The following is a 26,599-nucleotide window of genomic DNA, read 5'->3' as shown; positions in this document are numbered from 1 at the left end:
TTTCAGCCTTTCCCCTCCTTGGACAGTTCATAGAATAACAGTGGTTTGAGTTGGAAGGGACCTTAAGGCTCATCCAGTTCCAACTCACTTCCACAGGCAGGGACACCTGCCACTAGACCAGGTTGCTCCAAGCCCTGTCCAAACTGGCCTTGAACACTGCCAGGGATGGGGCAGCCACAGCTTCCCTGCGCAACCTGTGCCAGGGCCTCACTACCCTCACAGAGAAGAACTTCTGCCTAAGATCTCATCTCAGTCTCCCCTCTGTCAGATTAAAGCCATTCCCCATTGTCCTGTCTCTACAGACCCTTGTCAAAAGCCCCTCTCTAGCTTTCTTGTAGCCCCTTTAGGCACTGGGAGCTGCTGAAAGGTCTCCTGGGAGCCTTCTCCTCTCCAGGCTGAACCAGCCCAGCTCTCTCAGCCTGTCTCCAGAGCAGAGCTGCTCCAGCCCTTGCAGCATTTCTGTGTCCTCCTATGGACACGCTTCAACAGCTCCATATCCCTCTTGTGTTGTTGACCCAGAGCGGGACATAGGACTGCAGGGGAGAGTCTCCCCAGAGCACAATAGAGGGGCAGAATCCCCTCCCAGTCCCAGATGCTTCAGTCCTTTCAGCATCTTGGCAGGCCTTTGCTGGACTCTCTCCAGCATGTCCATCTCTCTCCAATACCAGGATGCCCAGTACTTTTCCCAAGAGCTCACCAGAAATTACACACTCTCCACCAAACTCCAATCCCACTCCTTCCTTCAGCCCAGCCAGTAACTCAAAACAACTTTTGTTCTGTTGAATGCTTTAAGTGTGGTATTTTTCTACCAGTTACTTCATCTTGAATTCAATGAAGTAGAACTGACACAGCAACGAGAAGCAAAGGAGTGCTTGTCCCTGCCCAACCAAATGAATTCCAGCACAAAAAGCAATACGAACTTATCAAAATATACTGCATGTCTTATGTGACAAAAAAAAAAAAAAAAGACAAGAATTTGTCTGGAGTGGAGAATATGTCATCCAAGTGAAAGATATTTTAAGTGAAAATGGTCACCAGTTTTTATTTCAGGCAAATCAGATATGACAGATGCCTGGAAAACATCTGTAAGAGATTCCTTTGGGCAAAGTTCTGAAGTCCTTAACTTTAGGGGAAATACTGAAACAGCTGTGGAATGAACCAAGTTGTAGGTCAGTGCTTAAAGTAAGACTTCTTAAGCTAAATTAATGTCCAGCTTTGGGAACGCTGGGACCGATGTGTTAAGGCTCATTTTAAAAATGAAAAGACAGTGGTACAGTGGCTTTGCAGGTAGTTGAATAATACACTAACTAAACTTACCACTTCTTTATTTCTCTGTTGCCCAGCCATTTGTCATCTGATCCAACCTCCCCTAGATGTGCAGTAGCAGAGGAAAGGAGCAGAAGCTGGGGATGCAATTCTAACCTACTTCAACAGATGGAGCAGCACAAAACCCTTTCACATGCTGAAATTTCTGTCTTGCAGCCAATTTACAACTCCTGACTGTGGCCCAGAGCTGTTTTTCTCTCCTATTCTATAAATGGGGAACAAGTGTTACAACACATGCCAAATATTAGAGTAACCAGCAACAAGAGCAGGACAGAAGCATCCCTCTCCTGAGAACACCTTTCTTTATTTACCTAAGCTATGGCCATTTTTTGTGTAGAAGCAGGTGTTGTTGATAAGGTTGACACAGCAGCCAATCACATCTCCAGTGGTGAACGTAGGGCCATAGGGCTGTCCTGTCCCCGAAGAGCAGAAGGAGTGCCCATCGTCCCCATGGTACCCATAGGAATGTTTATCCCATCCTGCACAAGACAAGACAAAAGAGCCAGTCAGCAGTGAAGCCATCTCAGCTGAACAACACAGCAGTGATAACCTCAGGACACAATTTTCTGGGAGGAAATTCAAAATTTTTAATCCTACTCCTGATTCTTCCCAATATTAACTTTCACATACCAGTACTTGAAAAGTCATAAATCATAATACATCAATTAGGTTTCAACCTCATTTGTCCCTTATGACAAATAATTAAAGGGACACTGCAAAAAGTAATTCTGACACAGATTTTTTTTTGTTTTAAAAAGCTATTTCTGTTTTATCTTGTCTGCAGTGAAACAAGCTTCTCATTGTAAAACACTTGTGTTTCCCACTAACACCATCTTCCAGCAGAAGCATTTAACAAAATAATTCTCAGCCAAGTGCAGCATTGTCTGCTCACAGGAATAGCCCAATGGCCAGAGGCACCTTTTGCATTCTCACATTTACATTTCCCTTCCAACAGCTGATAAGGATTTCTGTGTTCCCCTTGGGTGGTGACATTTCCCATTCTGTGGACATTGTACAGCACAACCCTCAGCTGGCAATTTTAAAAGTGGTCAATTCTAACATAAATATATTTTATTCTTTCTGCCAGTAACACTGTACCACGGTTACAGCTGGGGTCAGTGTCGTGGTTTAAACCCAGTCAGGTAATTCGTTCGCTCACTTCCCCCCCCTTTCTTGCCCTCCCCCTGCTCTCGGAGGGACGGAGAGGAGAATCGAAAAGAATGCAACTCCCACGGGTTGAGATAAGAACAGTTTAGTAACTAAGGTATAACACAAATCACTACTGATACCACCAATGATAATAATGATAAAGGAAATAACAAGGGAATACAACACCTCACCACCAGCCGACCGATAACTTGCCCCCCCCAGCCCCGACCAAGCACCGACCGATACCTCCTCCAACCCTGCAGTCTCCCAGCCCTTCCGGCTAACTCCCAGTTACATCCTGGGCATGACGTGCTGTGGTATGGAATACCTCTTTGGTCAGTTTGGGTCAGGTGTCCTGTTTCTGCTTCCTCCTGGCTTCCCCTCCCCCCTGGCAGAGCATGAGGCTCACAAAGTCCTTGGCCAAACCAAAACATCACTATCAGCTCTGTTCCCAAGCTGAAAGTCAAAACACTGCACTGCACCAGCTACCAAGAAGGGGAAAAATGACTGCTACTGCTGAACCCAGGACAGTCAGGCATACCATTCTGCCCACACGCCCTTTTCCACACTTCACAATAATTCCACCATGCCAAGCTCCTGGTTTTGTTCTGATCTACCCCAGTTCTCTTGTAGATTCTTTCGTGAATTTCCTACATGTAGAAATGCCAGATATAACTGGTAACTACTGCAAAGAAGAGAGATTAATCCATCTTTTAAAAGTGGAAGTGTTCTTCAGGCAATACACTGGTCTTCTCTTTTCAGGACTCCCATCTCCCTCTAGCAGAGGAGAGTGCTCCCACAGCTGTGGCCAGAGTGATTCAGTGAATGCCAACTGAATTTACTAACCATGCCTGTGCCAACTTCAGGTGCCACTATTGCTCAATATGGCTTATCCCTGACTCTCTTAGGAGACCATATAGGTAGAGACTCCTATGTAGCAGGAGACTATGGCAGGTGAGGAGTCATAAAAGCGTAGAATGGTTTGGGTTGGAAGGGACCTTGAAGCTCATCTAGTTCCACCCCTCTTGCCATGAGCATTGACACCATAGAGTTCCGAGGAACTGTCTTATCAGAGAGTTTAAAGAAAGCACAACACACTGCCATTAAAAGATTTCTGAAAAGAATCAGGACCCTTCCAGCCCTTTATAGTGTTCCTATGGACTACACAATCAAAACCACATGGCACAGAGACACGAGCTTCTATCAGAAAGCCTAAGATAGACGCAACATTAATAACAACCACCTGTGTTTTAAACAGATAGGTCTGGGTCCTTAGGCAGACTGTGCCAACTGAAGTGGAAGCAAAAGAAGGTGCTTTGAGAGTGCACTGACCGTGTACAACCTGAGGGTAGTGCAGAATCTGTTAATCTGGAGCAATGGTCTTGGCAAAAGGACTAGATAAAAAATGCAAAGACCAGGCAACGAGAGGGGTTAAAAAGTAGAAGGCAAAAAAAGACTGAGCACTGCAAAGCCCAGAGAGCAGCCTGGTGAAGGTGGGCTGGAACACTCCTGCAAGCCAGGACTTTCCTACAAAGACAACAACCACCTGAGGGCACTAGAAATTTAATCCTGTAAAATGGTGCTCAGTTACATGCACTCAGATGTCTTCATCAGCTGACTTACAGCCTCAGGGTTTCTCAGAAAAGCATGAAACGTTGGGTGCATAGTCAAGGCCCTCCATTTATTGCACCACACCACAGGAATGCCAATGGGAGACTCAGGGAATGGAGCAAGACTGAAACATGCCATGGCCCAAGATTTTGTGCCTCCGGTCAGAGTTTGGCAGTGGAAAGTGTGAAGGACTCCTAGCAAATCCTAGACTAGAAATGGTGAATAATCCCCTCTGTTAAGTCCCACAGATCCACAGGAACAGACTGAGATGTCCAAGAGTCAGCTCCATCTTCCCTTGGACCAGCTCCAAACAAGCTGTCAACAGTAGCACCTGTCCTGCCTAACACCTCCAGAAGGACCGGGACAGCAGAACAGACAGCACCCTCAGCAAGCTCAAAACTGATGCCAAATCGGCTTGCCAAAAACAAAGAAGGGAGTGATAGGGGCTCTAGAGTCTACTGTCAAACTTCGACTGCCAAGACTCCATTCAGTAAAAGTATCACTGAAATACCAAGGATTTAACACTGTGGCCCTTCTCCATTATCCATTTTATTTTCCCTGCTGCTGGCTTGTGGAAGGCTGCCATCGCTGATCTATTAGTTTAGTCTCCCCAGAACCAGACCTGTGACATGTGCATCAGTTCAGAACTTCTCTCATGAAGCTGCTGGCAACTTCAGATGATAACTCTAATCAATTTATCTACTAAGCTACTTAGTATAATACAATCTAAATGCAAACTTCTAGTGATTCTAAAAAAAAAAAAAAAAATAAAAAAATAAGCATTCCTGGCCTTAAAAAGCATTTGAAAAGAGCTTGTCATCAGATACAACTACGTAGTCAGATGCTTACACACCTTACACCCCAGGTAAGGCTACCAGAAGAAATGCAACAGTGTGCCCAACTGTGAGGACAACTTGCACAGACGCTATAGGTTCTGCAGTATAAGGGAAAAAAAAAGGTTTCATCACCTACAGATCTTGACAGATCCTACTTAAAAAAAAACAACTCCTCCTACTCCTGTTAAGATTTGTGCTTCACAGTACTACTACTTGCTGTACTCCCAAAGGTGGTGATGAACACACTGATGAGATGAACTCCAGTCAGAAGCAACTGAAGAAAGGCTTCACAGAATCAGAGAGTGGTTTGTGTTGTAAAGGACCTTAAAGGTCATCCAGCTCCAACCCACTGCCACAGGCAAGGACAACTTCCACTAGACCAGGTTGCTCCAAGCCCTGTCCAACCTGGCCTTGAACACTGCCAGGGATGGGGCAGCCACAGCTTCTCTGGGCAACCAATGCCAGGGCCTCAGCACCCTTACAGGGAAGAACTTCTGCCTAAGATCTCATCTCAACCTCCCTCTGTCAGGTTAAAGCCATTCCCCTTTGTCCTGTCCCTATAGGCCCTTGTCAAAAGCCCCTCTCTAGCTTTCTTGTAGCCCCTTTAGGCACTGGGAGCTGCTGAAAGGTCTCCCTGGAGCCTTCTCTTCTCCAGGCTGAAAAAGCCCAGCTCTCTCAGCCTGTCTCCAGAGCAGAGGATGCCTCAGAGCATCTCCGTGGCCTCCTCTGGACTCACTCAAGCAGGCACTCTGAGGATAGTGCCAGCTTTGGTATGCATTGCAACAGTGCCTGGACAAAGTCTTATTTGAATTTTACTCTCCACAGAGAATCACTAACACCACCAATTCAGGAGACTTCGCTCACCCAGAACTTTGCTAATGACATACAGACTTAACTTTTTCAACTCAGAAGTTGCATAATGCTGAATTTGGACCTGACATAATACTAAGTGCTTTAAATCTAGACTGTCAGCCTTATCAAATCACCATGGTCACCTTAAAACACCAAACCATTTGTTGGCGAGAAGTTACCATACTCACCATAAACATAAGTTGAGCAGTATTAATTATATACCTAACCTTCAGTTACTTATTAATCAACTAATGTATCAGGATTTCTAAAATTCTGCCCAGAATAAACATGAGGGCAATGGCATCCAGGGCATTCCAGCACTGGCCAACTTCAGCCAGTCTCCTGGAATTTCCTAATAATCTGAATTAAAAATAACAATCAGCACTTCTAATACTTCTAGGTCAAAGTCATGTGGGCCTATTGATTCAAATAGTGTACCCTATCAAAAGTGTTTGGCATTATCTTGAATTACCAGAGGAGTGGGGAGTAACTCATCACACATATTTTGCAAATATGTCCTCCAACTTCTCTCCAAATAAAAAAAAAAACACTTGCTGAAACCTTGGGACTTTTCTGCCTTATTAACAATTTACTATCGCCACCTAGTAATAGGTTTATGATATTACAACCTTTGACTCCTATGGCACTGCTCATGCCTCCAGTTACTCAAAAGCTTCTTTCTTTACAAAACCTAACACCGCTTTAATAAGGGCTGCCTCAGACTTTTTTATGCCTTCCCCACACTTACACTGACAAACTGCCTGGACATTTTAACTTCTGCACCACTTGTACTCAAGTACTTCCAGAAGACACTGTTGAGACCTGGAAGACAAGTTCTTATAAAGGTCAGTCACACAGAAGATGGGGTCAACCCAGATAAGGGTCCTAATTCAAGAGTGAGACAGCAAAAGCATAGAACACATGTGTAAGATGCTCTCACTAAACACTGTGACCACTTTCAGCAGAGACACACTGAGCCAGGTGGAGATTCTGCTCCCTTAGTACTCAGAGGATTTTCTTTCCATTAAATTGTACAATCCTCCTTTAAGTAGATGGAAACATTCATACCATCCACTGTATACTGCAATAATTTTTACAGCATAACTTCAAGGAGCATGAGAACATGCCTCCTACTAGTTGTACCTGATACCCTGTAGTTCTTACATTCGAGAAGATGGCAAACTACATGTTCAGTCTCTCCAGAACATACATCATTACATAGACCTCTGCAAAATCCCCTATAATCATCCCTTTTCCAGACTGATGATTCCTAGCCTATTTAGCTACTTCCTGTATTTCTGACCATCATCAGCTGAACCTTTTCTGGATCTACAGTGCTCTGTTGAGAATGGAGATGAAGGTGCACCATGGAGGACAGCAGGCTGTAGTTGTTCTCTATACTGTTCCTAGCTCTCTTTGAATTAATCCCAGCATTTTCCCTTTATTGTCCTTTTTACCACTGATGTTTCCATGAAGCTATTGTCATCACTCCAAAATGCATCGTCACTCCTGTGACAATGCTCTCCCCACGCAGATTCCCACCTGCCATCTCACTGCTGCAGCTCCTTTCCAGGTCCTCTCACCTTCCCACCCGCAGTGGGCTGGTGCAGTCTATCCTGGGCAGCTGCTTCTAGAAAAACCCTGGAACCACCCACGAATGAACCGTTTCTGACCAGTAACTAAGCTCAACAAGGCTATGTGGTGTAAGTAACACCCCATTTCAGTCTCTGGGTGATAGCTGATGTCTAGAGCCATGGCTATGTCACACCTATGTGCAGCTGACCAAGTCTAAAAGTTCTCAATTGCAAGTGCAGATTCCCTGCAAAATGTCAGACATCTGGACGGGATGGGAGAATGCGCTTTTCTTTTTCTTATAAAAAGTAGATCACAGACCCCCAAAGAACGATACTTGATAGACTGTAGTGAGCTAGAGCGACTGGAGGGTCTAGTTAGCACAGATAGTTCATTCCTTCCTTTTCCTTCCCCATCCCTCTTCGAAAGCACAAAATCATATAAAGGGGAGAAAGGCAGAGAACAGAACAGACTTGGGCACCTGGCTCATGGCAATAGTCAAAGCCGAACCTAAACTTCCCAACTCCTAAGGTTTCTGTTTTCACTACAGCTCATTTTGAAGATAAGTGCACATGCAAATACACAGGCAGAACCACTCTGCCAGCAGGACCTCAGAAGCTAGTGAACAGAAAGAGGTTCAAATGATGTCCTTTGAATTGAACCCTTAAACCCCCAAACCCAAGATACATGTATTTGCAACCAGCCAGACATATTCAGAATAGCTCAGCCTGTGCAGTCAAAAAGAGAATGTGATGAAAGAAAACCAGAAACCATGAGGGGGCCTTGGGAAGATATTTTTGTATGTTCAGCACCAAACCAAAGTTCTGTTTGGCCTGCTAACAAGAACAAGCAGAAACACCGATCTTCTTGGCAGGCTATCTTGATCCTAACACACAGTGAAAAAAAAATGAACAGCAAGTTCCATTGCTGCTGCTTGCTGAACAGGGTGGATTTAACACAATACCAGAGCGCATGGCATGAAAGACTTCAGTTACTTCAGGACATGGTTGCAGGATCAGCTCATGCATGCTCCCTGTTAAGCACTGGAGATTGATGAAGTGTGCACTAGTACCCCCAACTATCTTCCACCCACTCCTGCTAAACCCTGCCTTGCCCATTCAGTGGCAACCCTGCTCTACTCTTGACATTTTGGACAGATCCTGTGATGGACATAACTTTTGTATCCAAGATCAGGTTCTGCCTTGCAAGGCTGCAACAGGGAAGTGGCACTACCGGGCTAAGACACCATTTACTGCTGTGCACTGTAGAAATAACATGGCATTTTAGCTTTCCATCTCAAGAGTGCCAGCAATGTATACAGAACTTCTGTCAGGCAGTGAATAAAACTGGCATCACGGCTACCTCACACATCTAGGAACACCAGGACAAAAATAAGATGCTCAGCCTTGGAAGTGTGTAGCATCAGCCCATGTACAGCACAGAGACAATGCAAGGTGCCCTGATGGAAATTATGAAGAGCAGTATTTTCATTATGTCTTTGCTAGCCTGCTGCTCCTTTGACAGAGTGCAGAGAAGAAAGTGAACTGACAACTTGCTGGAGCAAGTCCAGAGGAGGCCATGGAGATGCTCTGAGCATCCATAGCACCTCTGCTCTGAAGACAGGCTGAGAGAGCTGGGCTTGTTCAGCCTGGAGAAGAGAAGGCTCTGAGAGACCTTAGAGCAGTTCCCACTGGCTAAAGAGGCTACAAGAAAGCTGGAGAGGGGCTGTGGACAAGGGCCTGCAGGGACAGGACAAGGGGGAATGGCTTTAACCTGACAGAGGGGAGACTGAGATGAGACCTTAGGCAGAAGTTCTTCCCTGTGAGGGCGGTGAGGCACTGGCACAGGTTGCTCAGAGAAGCTGTGGCTGTCCCATCCCTGGCAGTGTTCAAGGCCAGGCTGGATGGGGCTTGGAGCAATATGGTCTAGTGGCGGGTGTCCCTGCCTGTGGAAGTGAGTTGGAACTGGATGAGCCTTAAGGTCCCTTCCCACACAAGCCAGTCTGGTTCTGCGCTTCTGTTGTTCTGACATCTCCCTGCGCATCAAGGTTCAAACATGCCAGACTTGCCAGTGGGCACAGGAGACTGTGGAAGGCAACATACACCAGTATCCGTGCTGAGCTCTTGTCTGATTACATGCCAAGGACAGATGTGTAAGGCCCGGTGATCACAGAAAAGATGGTTGTTCAAGTAAGTTACAGCCTGACACCTCAGACCCTTCCTGCTCTGGCACCTGCCAGGCTTGAAAGGATGGCAGACAAATGGACATTACCACTGACACATGGACCATTCCCTACCCATATGCATTCTAGGGGAGAAACATGTCCCACTGCTGCTCAGTCCATTTGTTCAAGGTCACTGGTACCTGGTGCAGAAGCTGCTGCCAAAGGCAGAGCTCTGTTCCCAGCAAGCACCATGGTGACCTGACCTGCAACCTGGAAAACCTGAAACAGATGAAGCAGGAAGCAATGGTGTGGAAGTATGCATCTGGCCACAGGAAAAGCACAGGAAAAGCAGGTGGAAGTTCCTCAGAAAGAATCAGATTTGCAAATAGGGTTTGTGGCTGTTGTATCCTGAGTAATGGGAGAGTTTGAAGGCTCCCCAGTGTCAGCTCTACACTTTATGCAGGGTCTGCATCTTTCCAGATCTTAACTGCACCTACTTTCTCTCTTCTGTCTTTTGACACACTTTTCATCTTCCTCCCGCCCTGTTCTTGTCCCGTATTTTGCCCATGGCATTTCTCTTCCCACCCCTCTGACCAGCAATCCTAGCTTTCCAAGGCTGCCCATGTCTGGGCAAGTAGCATGCAAACACTAGCTGCAGAGGGACAGGAACTTGTGTCAACACACTGAAATAAACCAAACAAAGTAATTTTAATGACATTTATTGAATCCAAAGTCCAGCAGAAACAGATGTACAAACTTTGCTTGTGCAGTACTTGGCGAATGGGATGTGGAGGGTGGAGCCAGGCGCAGGGCCCAGGGACGCTGCTGAAGCATGCTCCAGCTGGAGGCAGGGCCATATCTATGCACCATGCTGTGCAGGCTGCTGCTCCCAGCCAGCCATGGCCTTTGGCAGCTGCAAAGCATGGTGGCAGTGGAGAGGAAGGTACATTAAACAGAAGCTGAAAAGATGAATATGGTGCAGAGAGAAATAGGATGTTGCTGTTGAGAGTTGCTTCTACAGTGCCCTGGGCACAGCAGTCAAAGGCAGGGACAGGACAGAAATAAATACGGGGAAGAAGCCATTACCACATTAGAAGCAGAACCACTCTCTGACTGCTCTACCATCTTCCAGTACTCTTGGCTCTGTCATGGAGCCAAGCTCACACCAGTCAAAGCATGCCTTTGCCCCTAGCGAAGGGAAGGCCAAACAAGCGCATGTGCTCCTACAGCTTTAGAAGCTAATTGCCTGGTCAGGAAAAGTCTGTTGCCCCAAGAAGCATCTGGGGTGCTGCAGCCTCTCAGCTGTACTGTGCTGTTCTATAGAATTTATGCCAAACCACATGAAGTTGCATAAATATCAGGTGCTTGAGTGAGGGCGAAGAGGTAGCTTTGTTTTTTTTCATGTTTCAACCATGCTTCAGAATCAGATCAACTCTTAATGTTGCAACACATCTTCCTGTTTAAAAAACCAGCCTACAGAAATAGCTGCTCAGTGGCCACAGTAACCTATGCTACAGATTTGGGGTGGTGGGAATAGAGGAGGCATGGTCCTGACATGGAACAATTTTCCAGGCACCCTCACATCACCAGCTGCAGGACAGGAATAGGATGAGGGAACAGCATGCTCAGCATATTATAGCATCTTCCTGGCAGAACTCCAAGGGTCTGTACATCTGTCCAGAACATGCCAAAGAAAAGGAAGTGTCCCTAAAACCCACTTACCTAGGGACACCAGGAAATGAAGAAGAAGCCCTGGCTGGTAATACCCCAACATTTCTTTTCTCGTAACAGCTTCTACTTCTTCTGCAAGATGGCAAAATGACTTTAAATGCAACAGAAGCCTAAACAGTGCCCTATGGGACCAATGCATATGGAGAAAATAAAACTTTACCCCACGGAGGACAAACTTCCTCAAGCAGGGCTGGACATGCTCAGGTCCCACGGCCTTTGTATTATCACAGTGAACATGTCCAGGGTAATGGTGCAGTGCACCACACCACAGCACACATCCCAACCATGGACTTCCCTTTCATCCTGGCTTCCAGCAGATCAAGCTGTCTCATCCAAGACCAAAAAATGTGTCAACCATCCAAAAGAGAGAGGGGGAAGAAAAAAAGAAAAAAGGGAATCCCAGCATCACTTTCATATTAAGAGAGCAAGACCAAAAGGACACAGCAACCCAAAGATCAAAAAGACTCCCAGGACAGCTAAAAAGACCTGCAAGCATTTGGGAGACCCAGCAGAATGTGGGTGCTAAGGAAGATTTCTTGATCCACCATAGACTCCAAGCAGAAAATAACACTAAAATTTCCTGTTTAAAAATATTGATGTGGCATGATGGTCTTCAGACCAGGTCAGCAGCTCCTATCATTTGACAGCTACTGCACCCTAACTAGCCTTCAAAACATCACCAAACAACAGTCTACACCTAATTATATAAAATGACACCACCCATTGACTCATAAAGAGAAAATAACAAAACAGAAGGCTCTGGATGGCTGCAACACACGGGCTATTGTTGACCCCTGGACAGGAATGGTCTGTTCTACCCGCCCCAAGATTTGTCAATTAATTAATTCCACTATAAACTAGCACACACCTCACCACAGAATACAGTCATCAAGATAAAAATCCTACTTCCTTGAATGAATAAAGATGACAAACCCTCCTAAAGTACAAACTTGATGGGTTATCTTCTCCTGGCATCAGAATATGATCTGGTCTTCCCTATACCAGAAAGATCAAGATGCACAGCAAACCATTTATAGCCCGTAAAGAACACAACGCAGTTAAAGCACAACTACAAAATAGGTTGGCCTTATCTACAAGGCAAGACTCAAAAAGCTGTCTAGCATGATCAGGTCACCACTGCACTACTATAACTATTATATTACCTGACACCCCAACTGGAGGGGGTTAGGAGAAAAGCAGGGGTGCAAAATAGTATAAGACTGGGATGAAAAAGAAGTCAGATAAGGAGTTTTGCCATTTATCTATTCTGGGCTACACTTGCAGCCCAGAAAGCCCTTGTGTCCTACACTGGATCCCCAGAGTGTAAGCAACAGGTTGAGGGAGTGGATTCTGCCTCTCTACTGCTCTCTGGGGAGATCTCCCCTGCAGTCCTGTGTCCAGCTCTGGAGCAACAACACAAGAGGGACATGGAGCTGTTGGAGTGAGTCCAGAGGAGGCTACAGAGATGCTTCTGAGGGCTGGAGCAGCTCTACTCTGGAGACAAGCTGAAAGAGCTGGGCTTGTTCAGGCTGGAGAAGAGAAGGCTCATTAAGGGGAGACCTTAGAGCAGCTCCAGTGCCTAAAGGGGCTGCAGGAAACCTGGAGAGGGGCTTTTGACAAGGGTCTGTAGAGACTGGACAACAGGGAATGGCTTTAACCTGACAGAGGGGAGACTGAGATGAGATCTTGGGCAGAAGTTCTTCCCTGTGAGGGTGGTGAGGCCCTGGCACAGGTTGCCCCTGAGAGCTTGCCCACAGCCTTACTTGCTGAGCACTTAATAGTGGAAACACTTTCTTTGACTAACCTTCCAAGGCTATGGTTACTGCCTTGAAATATTGGCTGATGGCTTTGTTCAGCTTATACAGTGTGGCTAAGCACATTCCCAAATATTCCAGGGTGAAGTGTGATTATTGAAAGCTCAGTGTTTGTCTGCCTCCTCCATTCAATCCTGCAGCCTGCATGTCCAAAACCAGGTCTAACTGAAATGACCAACAGAAACAGGGAAAAAAAAATAGAAAACAACACTTCCCTAAAAACCTGCCCAAATGGCTGGCAGCAGTTTTGCTGGCTGTAGACAAGGCAGTCAATATGAGCAATGCGAGCAAACACATGAACTGAAGTGGATCTGAAGGGGAACAAGGCAGTCACTTTTACTTTATACAGTCCCAATTTTCACATAAATAGCCATAAATAAAACATGAGATCAAATTTACACTTAACTCAGAAGGTTGTTCATCCCTATTCTGTGGTTCAGGAGCTGGTTTTGATACTCTCCACCTCTGAACACATCTGAGAATGAGTCAGGCCTGACCTTGTTTGAGAACTTGATCATCACTGCTCTAGTGTCACTATTCAGCAAATACTGAGCAGTGAACTAAGGTATATGTCCAACTCCTTCTGCCATGCCAACTCACCCGGTATCAACTCTCAGCAGAAGGCTCATGTTTTAAAACGTGCCCCACCTAAACAACTTGTATCCAGCTAGTGCAAGATAATCTGATGAGGAGGCACACCTAACAAGCAGAGTATATAGCAGTGCTGGGTGCTTTGGCAGCCATGAGGGTCAAGAAAGAAACCGCACAAGAACAACTGCCAGTTCAGCAGCTCTTGTTTTGGTATTCTCAACTGCTTATAAAAACTGTGTGAGTCCATCTACTGTAAACCGCAACTCCTACACAGTACACTTCAGCACCATGACTCCAAAACCCAAGACCTATTGGGAAGAAAGAGGGAACAGTACAATAAACTAACATACAAATGTGTGCATTTCTTGCAATTCCTGCACAGCATGTTCATAGTCAAAGTTGGTTTCTTTGCAAGAAACCACTGTCCTTTGATTTGCACAATCCCAGAGTGCAGCCCAGGCTGGGATCTCCCCAGCTGGGAGCAGCACTGGGTAAAGGGACCTGGGAGTCTGGGGGACACAAGCTCTTTAAGAGTGAACAGTGGGCAGCTGTGGTAGAGAAAGGGAACAGGGTGATGGGGAACATCAACAAGGGCATCACCACCAGAGATAAAGATGTCATTGTCCCACTCTGCTCACCATTTGTCAGGCCACACTTGGGAGTGCTGTGCTCAATTCTGGTCCCCACTGTACAAAAAAGGTGTGGACAGGCTAAAGAGCTTCCAGAGAAGAGCCACAAAGATGATCCAAGGACTGGGCAGAAATGTAGGAGCAATCCCAGGTTGGGCAGAGAAGAGATTCAGAGCAGCCCCGTGGAGAAGGCCTAGGAGTGTTGGTTGATGGGAAACTGAACATGAGCTGGCTTCAGTGTGTGCTCGCAGCCCCGAAAGCCAACCATATCCTGGGCTGCATCAAAAGGAGTGTGACCAGCAGGTCGAAGGAGGTGATCCTGCCCCTCTACTCTCGTCTCGTGAGACTTCACTTGGAGTATTGTGTGCAGTTCTGGTGTCCTCAACATAAAAAGGACATGGAACTGTTGGAACAAGTCCAGAGGAGGGCCACGAGGATGATCAGGGGACTGGAGCGCCTCCCATATGAAGACAGGCTGAGAAAGTTGGGGGCTGTTCAGCCTGGAGAAGAGAAGGCTGCGTGGAGACCTCATAGCAGCCTTCCAGTATCTAAAGGGGGGCTATAGGGATGCTGGGGAGGCACTCTTCATTAGGGACTTCAGTGACAGGACAAGGGGTAATGGGCTAAAACTTAAACAGGGGAAGTTTAGATTGGATATAAGGAAGCAATTCTTTACTGTAAGGGTGGTGAGGCACTGGAATGGGCTGCCCAGGGAAGTTGTGAATGCTCCATCCCTGGTGGTGTTCAAGGCCAGGTTGGGCAGAGCCTTTTGTGTCACAGTTTAGTGTGAGGTGTCCCTGCCCATGGCAGGGGGGTTGGAACTAGATGATCTTAAGGTCCTTTCTAATCCTGACTATTCTATGATTCTGTGTTGGACCAGATGATCCTTGAGGTGCTTTCTAACCATGGAATTCCACGATTCTATGATTTCAGGTAACTTATTCCACTACCACCAAGACAATTTCTGTAGATGCTCTCATCCCATCATACCCTACAGCATTAATAACTGTGGCATGCACATCACAGCCTCTTTAATTTATCACCAGCAAGAAAACAGACACAACTAGAAGGTATTTAGCTCAGAAATTTCCCAAAATAAGATTCTTCTCCATCACCCACATTTGAGTTTTCCTTGTGAAGCCCTTCCATAGCACAGGCATTGCCACTACCAGCACTCAGCCCCTCTAAAAACAGCTAATAGCCCTTCTCAGCTCCGTAGCTTCACAAACCTTCAGTCCCTTGATCATTTGGCCTATAATGTATCACATAGGTAACAGCAGAACAAACATATGCTGCCATTAACATCTGTTTTCAATGCTTCATTATGTGAATGAATGAAACAAAGTTCAGGTCAAAAAAAAAAAATCCAATCAAGTTCAAGTGTCATCTGACTAATCACCAAAATAAAAGGTATCCAGCCAGACGCAGCCAGCCCAGTACGCCCCAGCAAGATGCTCCTTTACGAGACGTCTCCATGAACAGCTGGATAACTATTAATCGGAGGGAACACTCAGTCTTTAATTAAGGTTTTCAGCACATATCATAGGTGAGAGTAAAACCTGTTTCTATCAAAAATAACCTCAGACCACTGCTACCCGTGCATTTCTGTAGAATAAAGTTTCACAGAGGAGTTGCTTCAACCTGCCCTACCTGTGTGATGAACTGGGCAACAAACAGATCCAAGTTAATAACAACCCTAAGACCAACCAGCGTCCCCCGCCCACCATTATTAACCCAATTACATGACCCACTTCACATGCAGCCACACACACTAGTTTGTTGGGATAAATTAGAGGGTACCAGAAGCGTAAGCAAGTTTGTGCATAGGAACTGGCACAGCCAGCTAAAGTACCGCACGTGTATCTACATCCTGGGGGCAATTCCAAAGCAGCTTTGGGGAAGTGCCCTTTTATTTATTATTTATTTTAAAAATCAGTATCAGCCCTATTTTAACTGAAATACAGAAACTAATGGCCATACTCTACAATTTACGCAGGTACTAAGTAAGTAATGTGTGTCTTTATGAAATTCCTTATGTGTACTAGTTATCTATATGCAAATCAGACACCAAACCAAAGATTTGGGGACTATTCAATTTGGGTTATACTTACTGCACAAATTAAATAATTTCCTGACAAGTTGTATCTCCTCCTGGCTAGTAAGGGGAAAGATTTAAATGTGGAGTTTGGTTATATACTACTTCTTCATTGAATAACTCCAGCAGGACAGTGCAGAGACAGTCTTGCCATTACCAGTCTAGCAGAAGTGATATTAACAGATCCAAACTGCCATAAAAAGTATTAAATCTTGAACCAAGTATACATTTTGGTATCACCTTAAGTTACTCAAGAACCACTTCTATCCCAAAACTCTATCATACAGTACTCAAAGGTCTCTGTGGTGCTTAGTCCTGCAGAGGACACAACAAAGTGCAAGTAGAAAACACAAAGAAAAGAAGCAAGCAAAGAGGACTAAGCAATGATCATGCAAAAGCAAGTACTCAAACCCCTCCTAAGAAATCACAAGACTTCCTTCAGCCATTCTTGAACAATTTAAGTGGTTTAACTAGAAACCTCAATGGCCTCAAGTTCACCAAGAAGAGCTACAAGCAACACTAAGAACAAAGCAGGGGCTTGAGGGGTAGGCAAATTGAATGCCTCCATGCTTCTTTTAGCATTAAACCCTCCTTATGGATAATAACGGAGGAGAGGAACAGAACTTGGGTTTCTCTGTGGTGCTCCAAGGTTCTCTACATACTCCACAGGCACCACATATGAATAACTTTACTTCAGTCTGATGTGCACAGAGCACAACAGGCAGCGTGCCCATAGCCTGAGGTCTACTTGCCCAGCCTTCACACATGAAGTCTACACTGTCAGCAGCTTGGACTGCCACTGTTTTCTGATCCTTTTTTTTTCATAAAATCATAGAATAGTTTGGGTTAGAAGGAACCCCCAAAGGTCATCTAGTTCAACGCCCCCTGCAATGAGCAGGGACATCTTCATCCAGATCAGGCTACTCAGAACCTCATCCAGCCTGGACTTGAATGTCTCCAGAGATGGGACATCCACCATCTCTCTGGGCATCCTAGGCCATAATTTTACCACCCTCATTATAAAGAATTTCTTCCTCACGTCCAGCCTGAATCTCCCCTCTTTTAGCTTAAAACCTTCTCCCTTCTTCCTGTTGCAACAGGATCTGCAAAAAAGTATTTCCCCATGTTTCTTACAGGCCTCTTTTAAGAACTGAAAGGACACAATAAAGTCTCCCCAGCTTCTTCTCTTGTTGTGGCTTAAGCCCAGCCAGTAACTCAGAACTCACGCCCCTCCTTCTCTCTCCTACTCCCAGCAGGATGGGAAGGAGAACTGGAAGAATGTAAATCCCACTGGCTGAGATAAGAACAGTCCAATAAGTAAAGTACAACATAACACTGCTACTACTACTACTACTAATAATAATAACGATAAGGGAAGCAACAAGGGGAGAGAATATAAAAACAAAAAGAGAAAAAAGACCACCAATAAACAATAAAAACAAATGATGCCCAATACAATTGCTCAGCACCTGCTGACAGACACCCAGCCCAATGCAAGCAGCAATCTGGGCCTTCCAGGTGACTCCCCTTAGTTTATCTCCCAAGCATGATGCTCTGTGGTATGGATTATCACTTTGGGGTCAGGTGTCCTGTCTCTGTTCCCTCCAGGCTTCCTGTGCCCCTCCCCACTGGCAGAGCATGAGAGACTGAAAAGTCCTTGATCAGGGTAAGAGCTGCTGAGCAACAATTAAAACATGGGTGTGTTATCAGCATTGTTCACAGACTAAAGCCAAAACACAGCATTGCACCAGCTACTAGAAAGGAGAAAAATTAACTGTTACAGCTGAACCCGGGACTTCTGCAGGCTGAACAACCCCAACTCTCTCAGCCTTTCCTCATAGCGGAGGTGCTCCATCCCTCTGATCACTTTTGTGTCTATCCTCTGGACCCTCTCCAACAGGTCCATGTCTTTCCTGTACTGAGGTATCCAGAGCTGGATGCAATACTCCGGGGGGTGGGGGGAGGGACGGGGAGAGTGTCTCAGGAAAGCAGAGTAGAGGGGCAGAATCACCCATCTGCTTTCCTAATTTGTTGACAAGTTGCAAGAAGGATAGACTACATCATTAAAATTACATCTAAACTAAAAGCTACACTTTGATTTGCTCTGTTTCCTGGATTTGCCTGAACTATAATGTTTTCTCTTACCACAGGGAGTAAGACATTGGTGCTTGTGATGGTTAGATTTCAAAAGAGGTCAACCCACATTGCCACAAATCAAGAAAACATTGCCAATAGGGATAGGGTGCATTAAGAGCCACGGCTATTTCATCAGAGAGAAGAGCAAAAAGAAGTGATAGAGGTCTCCATGTATATAAAGATGAAAGAAATTAATTATTCTTCACCTCCACATGATCCAAGAGTAAGACTACATAGGAGATTCAGTTTAGCCATCAGGAAAATTTTCCAGCACAACAGTGTTGAAAGAAGCTGCCAGAAAGATAATGGAAGACTGGTTTAGATGCACACCTCTCAGGCAGGACTGATGCATAACTGAATCAGCTTCAGATCAGAGTATTTGATGAGGTCTCATCTTCTATAATTATTATATTTACCATTGGGACTAAGTCCTTTAGCACAAGTCATTCATTTATCACTGGAGTAACAGAAAGTGACAACAGAAAGCATAAACTGATACAAAACTAGAAGGAAGGCTAGAAGGAACATCTGGAGGTCTCCTGCCAAATTTCCCACTCATCACAGTGTTAACTTAAGAATTAGATGAGGTTGCCTAGAGCCTTGTCCAATTGAGATTTTAAAATCTCTGATGATACACCCCCAGCCCTGATGAGGAATAGCATCTTATTTCCAATCAGAATTTTATTCGTTGCAACTGGTGTCCATTGCCTCTCTTCCCTGTACTGTGCACGTCTGAGAAGAGTCAGGGTCCATGCTCTCTACAAGCTCTTTTAGATAATAGAAGGCTGTTACTAGATCCCTTTTCCGTCTCTTCTCCTCCAGGGTGAACAAGTCCAGTTCCTTTAGTTTCTCACTGGTTCCTACAATATAACATCTATCCAGCCTCCCTTCTCTGGTCATCACTGGAAAGGAGCACACCTCCCTGAAAAGCCCTCATGAATACTCCTACTGGAGAAACCAGTGGCTTTTTCCTCTGAAAGGAAGGAACAGGAAGACAGAGTCCTCAACAGGCTTGCTTCCCTCCTGCACCTCCTCTGATAACATACAAGATAAGCTGAGAAGAAATAAAGTCCTATTTACAAATGTCAAAAGAAATCTATCAGCAAGAGGAGAATGCAAAGGAAGGGATCTGCAAGCAAAGCTAAAAGGGAAAGCCCATTCATCATGCTGGTGACTTCCAGAAAAGGATGGATGGCTTTCAGAGTAGAGGGGAGTATGGGGAAATCTTAATTCCCAGTGCTCATTTTTATTTTATCTACATGTCTACAGGAACAGATCACTCACAAGGACCCTTTGCTGAACAGAGACACAGGACAACTGGACAAACTGTTTCAAGGCATCACAGTCCCTGAAGCCAAACCCCAACACAGAACAGGTCTCTGTACAACGATTTTTGCTGGTTATTTTGCACTCAAATTCAAGTCCATAAAGATTCATTGATTTTGAAAGCTTGCTCTTTTGATACAGAGTTTGAAGCAGGCAGAGAGTAACTAAGCCAAGCAGTACCCTTTCACTTGAAAAGTAAGGTGAAAAAGTAATCAAAGTTTTATAAAACAAAAGGATGGAGAGTGGAAGCTGACACTCCCCTTAACATGTATAATGTTGCACAGTAGGGTAAGTCATTTATTAACCAGTGGGTGTTTAAAGTCTGTAAAAGAGATTGGTCAGATCCTATCTATGCTATTTCTTAAACCGAAGCAGGGTATGCCTAAGGATATGGTTTCACAACATTACAGGCTGAACTAAGACCTTGATGCTAGGGGAGCATCATGCCTCTCCTCTCTGCTTGGCTGTATGTTCCTCTCAGTTAAACTCAAAGACCTGTAACAAAAGAAATGCTCTCACCCAACATCAGGAAGAACTTGAACCGATGAAAGGGAGAACTGCCTCCAGTGTGTGCTTCTCATCCATAGTAAAGACAGGAACACATCTGTTCCATTTTATGAAAGTTTAGTGAAACCTGTGGCAAACCACCATGCTCAGCTGAGCTCAGAAAAACTTAGTGGATTGAGGGCTAAATAATCATCACCATCATCATCATCACCATCATCGTCATAAAAGGATGTTTCAGACATTATATTCAGGATGCAAAGGTAACAATGTCACTCCGTAAGTTCTGAAGAAACCAGCCTGCCAAAACCCCAACACAGCAGAACAGCAGAAAAACAGCAAAGGCCTGGCAAAGGAGCTGACAAGTGCCAGAGCCTGGAGCTTGCACAAGGGAAGAAGAGGGACTTTGCAGCTATAGGTGGCAGGGAGGAATGGTCAGGTTTTGATGACAGTAAGTGATATATCAGGTTCAGCTGTAACATGTAATTTCATCCTCCGATACAAAAAAAACCCAACCTGCTGGGCACACATGAAAAATCAGTTGTATCTGTAGCAAGAAGTCAGCAGACATTTTAGTAAAAGCCATAAGCTTGAGGCAAACTGTTTATTGGTAAATGGCATAGATGTCTTTTAAAAATGTGAACGGATGTCAAGACATGTAAGGGTCACAAAAGTTGGCACTTCAATAAAACCCCACAATAATTTCAGACCAATTGACTTTCAAAGCACAGCCCACCAAAACCTTGACTGGAAGAGGGACAGGGCATTCTAGTTTCAAAAGCACTCCCGCTCACAGCACAGTTGCTCCAGTCACACTTCCACTCCTCAGAGAAACCTCAGCACTATCCCCACTGGCACTGAGCTGGGCTGAAGCCAAAATAAACTTGGCATAAAGTACAAATGCCCTGACCTGGAACTGGATATGGACAAAGCATTTGTTCTCAGGGACAGGGGTAGAGGAGCTAGAGATAGAACCCAGCAGAAAGATCATTCTTTGAATTAGGGCTGATAGGGTGCAGAGGATCCCCGCTGAAAGTGAGAACAAGAAAGGGACCAGCTTTGGCTCCCATACCAGGCTTTGGGCTCCTAAACCACTGCTTGTGGTGGGTTACATACTGCTCTGTCAGAACACCGAGCCAAAGTTGGTCTGTTAGAGCAGAAATTACTTAGAAAGGATATAAGGAGACAACCCTGGCAGGGTTTCAGCTCACAAAAAGTTAAAATTACACTTTGACACGAAGCCAAGTCAAGACTCCAAAGTCTGTCGCTTCTTTATGAGCTCTTCCTCTGTACTGTGAAGGACTCGGTAACAGTTAAGGCTAACTCTTACTTTAGTTACTTGAGCAATATAACAAAATAAATCAAACTAATTCTCCAAAAGCCAGGAATATAATTACTGAGCTGTAATACAGAGTTATACAGTTCATTTTACACAGATGATGAGAGATCGCCCTAACTATGCCCACTAAATCACTCTTGGCAGTGTAATCCACATGCAATCAAGCAAACAGCAGGTTCATAGGATCAAATTTGTACAGTTCATTGCTAAACAAGCACTAAGTCTCAAGTTCACTTTATGTTTTACTTAACACAGAGTTCCACATTTGCCACCTACACTCTAGAAATTATACATGCACTTTGATTCAAACTGGCCACAAAATACTGCTCATGTAGCTCTAGAGTTTTAAAGCCATTTATCAGAAGTGGTTTGGCTCATTTTTAGTCGATAGATAAGGAAAAAAAAAATGTTGGCTGTTCAATTTCAGGACAGCACACTGATGAGATTCAGTACATACACCATCTCAGGTTAATATCCAGTGGTGTTTTATATATATACATATGTGTATGTTATAATCCCAGGAGAATCCTAGGTTAACCATAATCCAACCAGCAGTCTACTGGCCAAGTTTACAAGACAAACCCACCCATCTTTCCACTGCACAAGCCAGAAAGACATTTCTTGAACAGATCATGCTATGTTAATGGCCAAGTAACTCCTCTACCATACAGCCAAGCACTACAACCCTGGGAAGAGACTCGTCCTTCATCTCCTAAATGCACAACCTGTTTGGGTCAGGAGGTCTGGCAGGAGAGGAGTGCAGAGAAAAAAAGTCTGAAAACTGAGACTTCTATACCTTCTGTACACCAGATTATCCTGATCTAGACATTCCCTACCTTTCTGCAACCAAGTAGTACTTGAGAAAACTGGCAGTGTCCTGCCTTCCTCCTTTCTTCTTTCTAGTTCCAAGCGCATACAGACCCCTGACCTGAATTCTCCCTCCAATGTGCATATGCTGCAGTTTTCATAACAATTATTAACAAATATAGTCTACAGTAAGATGGACATTCTTTAAAACATGGGTGTCACTGAAAGCATTCTCCCCAAAATCTGAGCTATCACATAAGTGTAGAATAATTAAAGAGGGAAGGGACATCCGTAAGTCACTTAGTCCAACCCCTACTAAAAGGTCTAATCGGATCAGGTTAGTCAAGGCCACATGCATCTGAGTCCTAAATACCTCCAAAGAGAGGTTCCACAAGCTCCGAAATTGCTGGAGAAAAACAGATGCAAGGAAGACGCAACAGGACTGAGGACTTGCCTCTGACAGAGGCCAGAAGACAACTCTCGAGGTCAATCAAATGTAACCAAAGCAGTACCAGGGAAAGAAAAGTCTGCCTGCAACTGGTAACTATGGCTGCAATTTATCAATGGCCCCCATACTGCACTGACACTTAACAATGCTTCTTGCTTCACTGGTGAAATCCTAGTTGAATTAACTAATCCAGTTGAGCTACAATTCCAAATTTCTTCTCTATCAATACAAAAGGTCCCAAATGCTCCCTTATTAATTCCAAGATCCCCATGCTTCTCTTCAGTGATGAGACAAGGCAGCTGCTCCAACGCAAAGTTCAGCAGTAGATTTACAATTAAAAGAATGGGCACCAGCAATTTGGCTATTTTCTGAAATCCCCAAGGACCCTGGCTAGCTTAGTCTCCTTTTCATCTTCTTGCTGACACTCCACCTGCAGTCTTAGCAGAACTTCAGGGACATAGCTATAGAAATACACGTTCAGAAATTTATCATAGAGCTACAGAATCATGTATTTTGCCAAGAGAATAGTCAGTGATTTTGCTCCAATGCTGCAACACTTTCAATTATAAGGAAAAAAAAAAAAAAGCACATTCCACTCCCTCAATATGCAAGTTATAAGCAAAGATGAAAGCAAAATCCTCACTGAGACGTAAATTCACAAGCGTCTTAGTGCAAACCCTATGGAAGCTCTTCCTTTTGCTAGGACTTTCACAAAACATTCTCCTTTGGAGATACCAAGATGCGTAACAAGGCATTTCAGCTGTAAAACAACTCCATCAGCAGTAAATCACACCAAAAATAAAAAAAAAATGACCACTGGGACCAGCTGTCATTCATCCTGGTACTAGAAGAACATTTACCTTCTACCAAACACAGACCACTTCTGGTTTCCAGCCCAGCTGAAAGAATTCCTGCGGCAGAAGTCACTATCTTGATCCCAATCTAAAAATTGTAAGTTTACTTAATAAATTGGATACTGTTAGAGAAAGACTACCAATTCTTTCTTTTCAAAAAGAAGCTACTTAACCAACTTAGTGGATAACCTATAAACATTTCAAACAAGGGAAGCAACAATATTAACTGGAAATAGGCCTCTGTCACATTCTTCTGTTTTTTTTCAGTGGGAAGAGGGAAAGAGAAGAGGAAAGGCAATGACAGGCCAATTTTCCTGTCATTTTCAGGGTCCTTCATGTAAATTTGTCAAGTAGGATGCACTCATGAAACATCAAATTATTTTGATAGGACACAAAGAAAAGCTTGCTTGTCTGCAAGCTCATTACCTTACCCATTACTCATTAGTTTAATATTAATTTCCATTATCTGCTAAAATCATCATGGCTACATTAACGATACTAGTAACTCAGTTTAGGGTAGCACTCCAGACCCAAGACACTCATAGTGATGATATTTTTATTAACAGAAACACATGTGCTAATACACATATATATAAATTAAAACCTTTATTTTCAAATGAACACTGAGCACAGACTGTAAACCAAAACAAACCTTAACAGTGACTTACCAGGAAGCCTGTTCAAGTTGACCCCTTGAGCAGACAGTCCTATTCCCATGTACCTTCAAAAAAACAAAGTATCAGTCAAGCACAGAATTGCCCAGCCACCTGATCTCCCGCAGCAGAAACAAGAGTAGTAAGAAAATCCCAACACACAATCATTTAAGGTAAGAATCACTTTTCCATTACTTTTTTACTCTTTTATTGAATCCAAGATAAAATGTCAGTCTGCTTCAGAGACTGACAGCTTTCCAGTATATAATTACAGCTATTCTTTAGCTCTTCATGTGCAGGAAGAAGACTGGAAAGCAATCGGCAACTAAACTTCTGGAGGTTTTGGGGTTTGTTGTTGAGGTGGGTTTTTTTCATATATCATTAAAAAAAAATTATAGAGGTGGTTAACAGTAAAAAATACATAAGGTCAGCTAGAGTATATGGGGACAAATGTCTATCAAGCCTAAGGTATGGCCTAAGGAACGGCTGGCAAGGGATGCACAGGACAGAGCAAACAGTTGTACTTTCCAAGAACATTCTTTCATTGTGCAACACATATTTTATGCATTTCTAAGGTGTCCTTTCTGTATTTCACGCCCCAATAGATTTCCTCCATTAATGTGATCGCTTTCTAAACCTTTGCAAGCTTTTTCAGAGGACAACATCCTGCAGCTCCACCACTTAATTACGGTCCGAGCTGATTCTGCTTCACACTTGTATTTTAAGAATTAGAAGAGAGGGGAAGAACGTTTCTCTGTTAACTTTACTCAAGGATTTGACAGTCCTCATTCATAACCCACTCCCCAGCGCTCTCAAGTTCAACTACTCACAGTCTACTCCGTTGTTCCTCTTACGGAAGCTCCTCTATACATCTTAATACTCTTGCTACACTTCCAGTTTTGTATTCTCTTTGAGAAGCCAGGGGAAACCAGAACAGCGAGCCACCAGAACAGCAAGCCACAAAGGCTCATCTTCCTCACTGCAATATTTATGCACATACACATTTTGTTTGTTCTATTTCTGTTAATTCTTATGGTCTGTAAATCTTTTAACCCCTGGAACCACAGAAAAAGCTTCCCTGCTCACTCGTTTTTTTTTAACAAGCTTCCGTATTTTTAGGTTGCTGTTGGGCTCTTGCTCATGTAAATGTATAAATTCAACAGGTGCAGCCAGCATCCCCCTGTTTTTTCACAGTAATTTTCTTCTTGTGGCTTCCTCAACCACCTGCTCCACAAAACATTATTCATGCAAAAAACTTACTTCAGTAGTTGACCCAAAGTTAAATTTCTTCAAGCTATGTGGGTTAAGTCTTCTGCAGCAACTACTCCCTGCCCTTCAATTCTCCAACTCAATGTCAACACCCCAATCAAATAGCATGGAAATGGTAATAACTGATTTTTTTTGTTTTTTACACAGAAATGTTAATTGTTAGAGATCTAAAAGCTTATCAGATCTTTATTTACAATCTCTTTAATAAATGGAACTACATCGTCACAAACACGGCCAATTTAGTCTTTCTTGTGCACTTCAGGTCCTGGTAGAATGAAGTTCCATATTTTAATCATGCAAACCCCAGCTTTTCAGGGCTTTAAATTAAGTCAGTCCCTTATTTAGAAAACATGCCCTATTTCAGAAGAGGCCCAGTTTCCAGAAGATCCTCCCCACACCAATTCTTCAGTAAAAATACTCGAAAGTGCTCCTCCTCACCTCTCTGGTACTGAGCTAATATCAGTACTGTGTAAAGCTGGAGAAAAGCATTTTGGAAACTGCTACAGCAGATACTCTGGTTTTCAACTTCCTATGTAATAATCAAAGTTTTACATACAGAACCACAGAAAGTGTTGTTGCCCCATTCCTGGCAGTGTTCAAGGCCAGGCTGGACGGGGCTTGAAGCAACCTGGTCTAGTGGAAAGTGTCCCTGCCCATGGCAGGGGGTAGGAACTGTATGAGGTTTAAGGTCCCTTCCAACCCAAACCATTCTAGGATTCTCTGATAACCTTTGCTGCTCTTCTCTATGCCTTCAGCTCCAAAGGCATCACAACTATCACTTCACACTCAGCAGCAGGCACAATACTTGGATACCTCAGGAGAGCTGCGTGCTTATGTCTACCAGCCCACTTAGGATGTCATTTTTTGTCCCTGGATTCAGAAACACAGTTATC

The 26,599-nt window shown here is 44.2% G+C and overlaps 1 protein-coding gene across 5 annotated transcripts in view; it reads right to left on the bottom strand.

The window, feature by feature from the left end:
* The window catches only part of LOC133265129 (ran-binding protein 10), a 72,173-nt gene that overhangs the window by 32,698 nt on the left and 12,876 nt on the right, over positions 1-26,599 (bottom strand). For 3 of the 5 annotated variants that reach the window (XM_061445383.1, XM_061445384.1, XM_061445385.1), the window contains exons 3-4: positions 24,453-24,505; positions 1,638-1,805 (exon numbers count right to left, since the gene is read on the bottom strand). In XM_061445383.1, the coding sequence (XP_061301367.1) occupies positions 1,638-1,805; positions 24,453-24,505 (221 nt within the window). Of the gene's footprint in view, positions 1-1,637; positions 1,806-24,452; positions 24,506-26,599 lie in introns of those variants that run through there. The other 2 variants (XM_061445386.1, XM_061445387.1) reach the window with 2 other exon arrangements.

Source organism: Pezoporus flaviventris, unplaced genomic scaffold (genome assembly GCF_033815535.1).
Source record: "Pezoporus flaviventris isolate CSIRO_AGI_PZ_B2104156 unplaced genomic scaffold, CSIRO_AGI_Pfla_v1 ptg000004l, whole genome shotgun sequence".
Lineage (NCBI taxonomy): Eukaryota > Metazoa > Chordata > Aves > Psittaciformes > Psittacidae > Pezoporus > Pezoporus flaviventris.
Note: the sequence above shows the minus strand (reverse complement) of the source record. Positions and strands in the feature narration are given on the sequence as shown.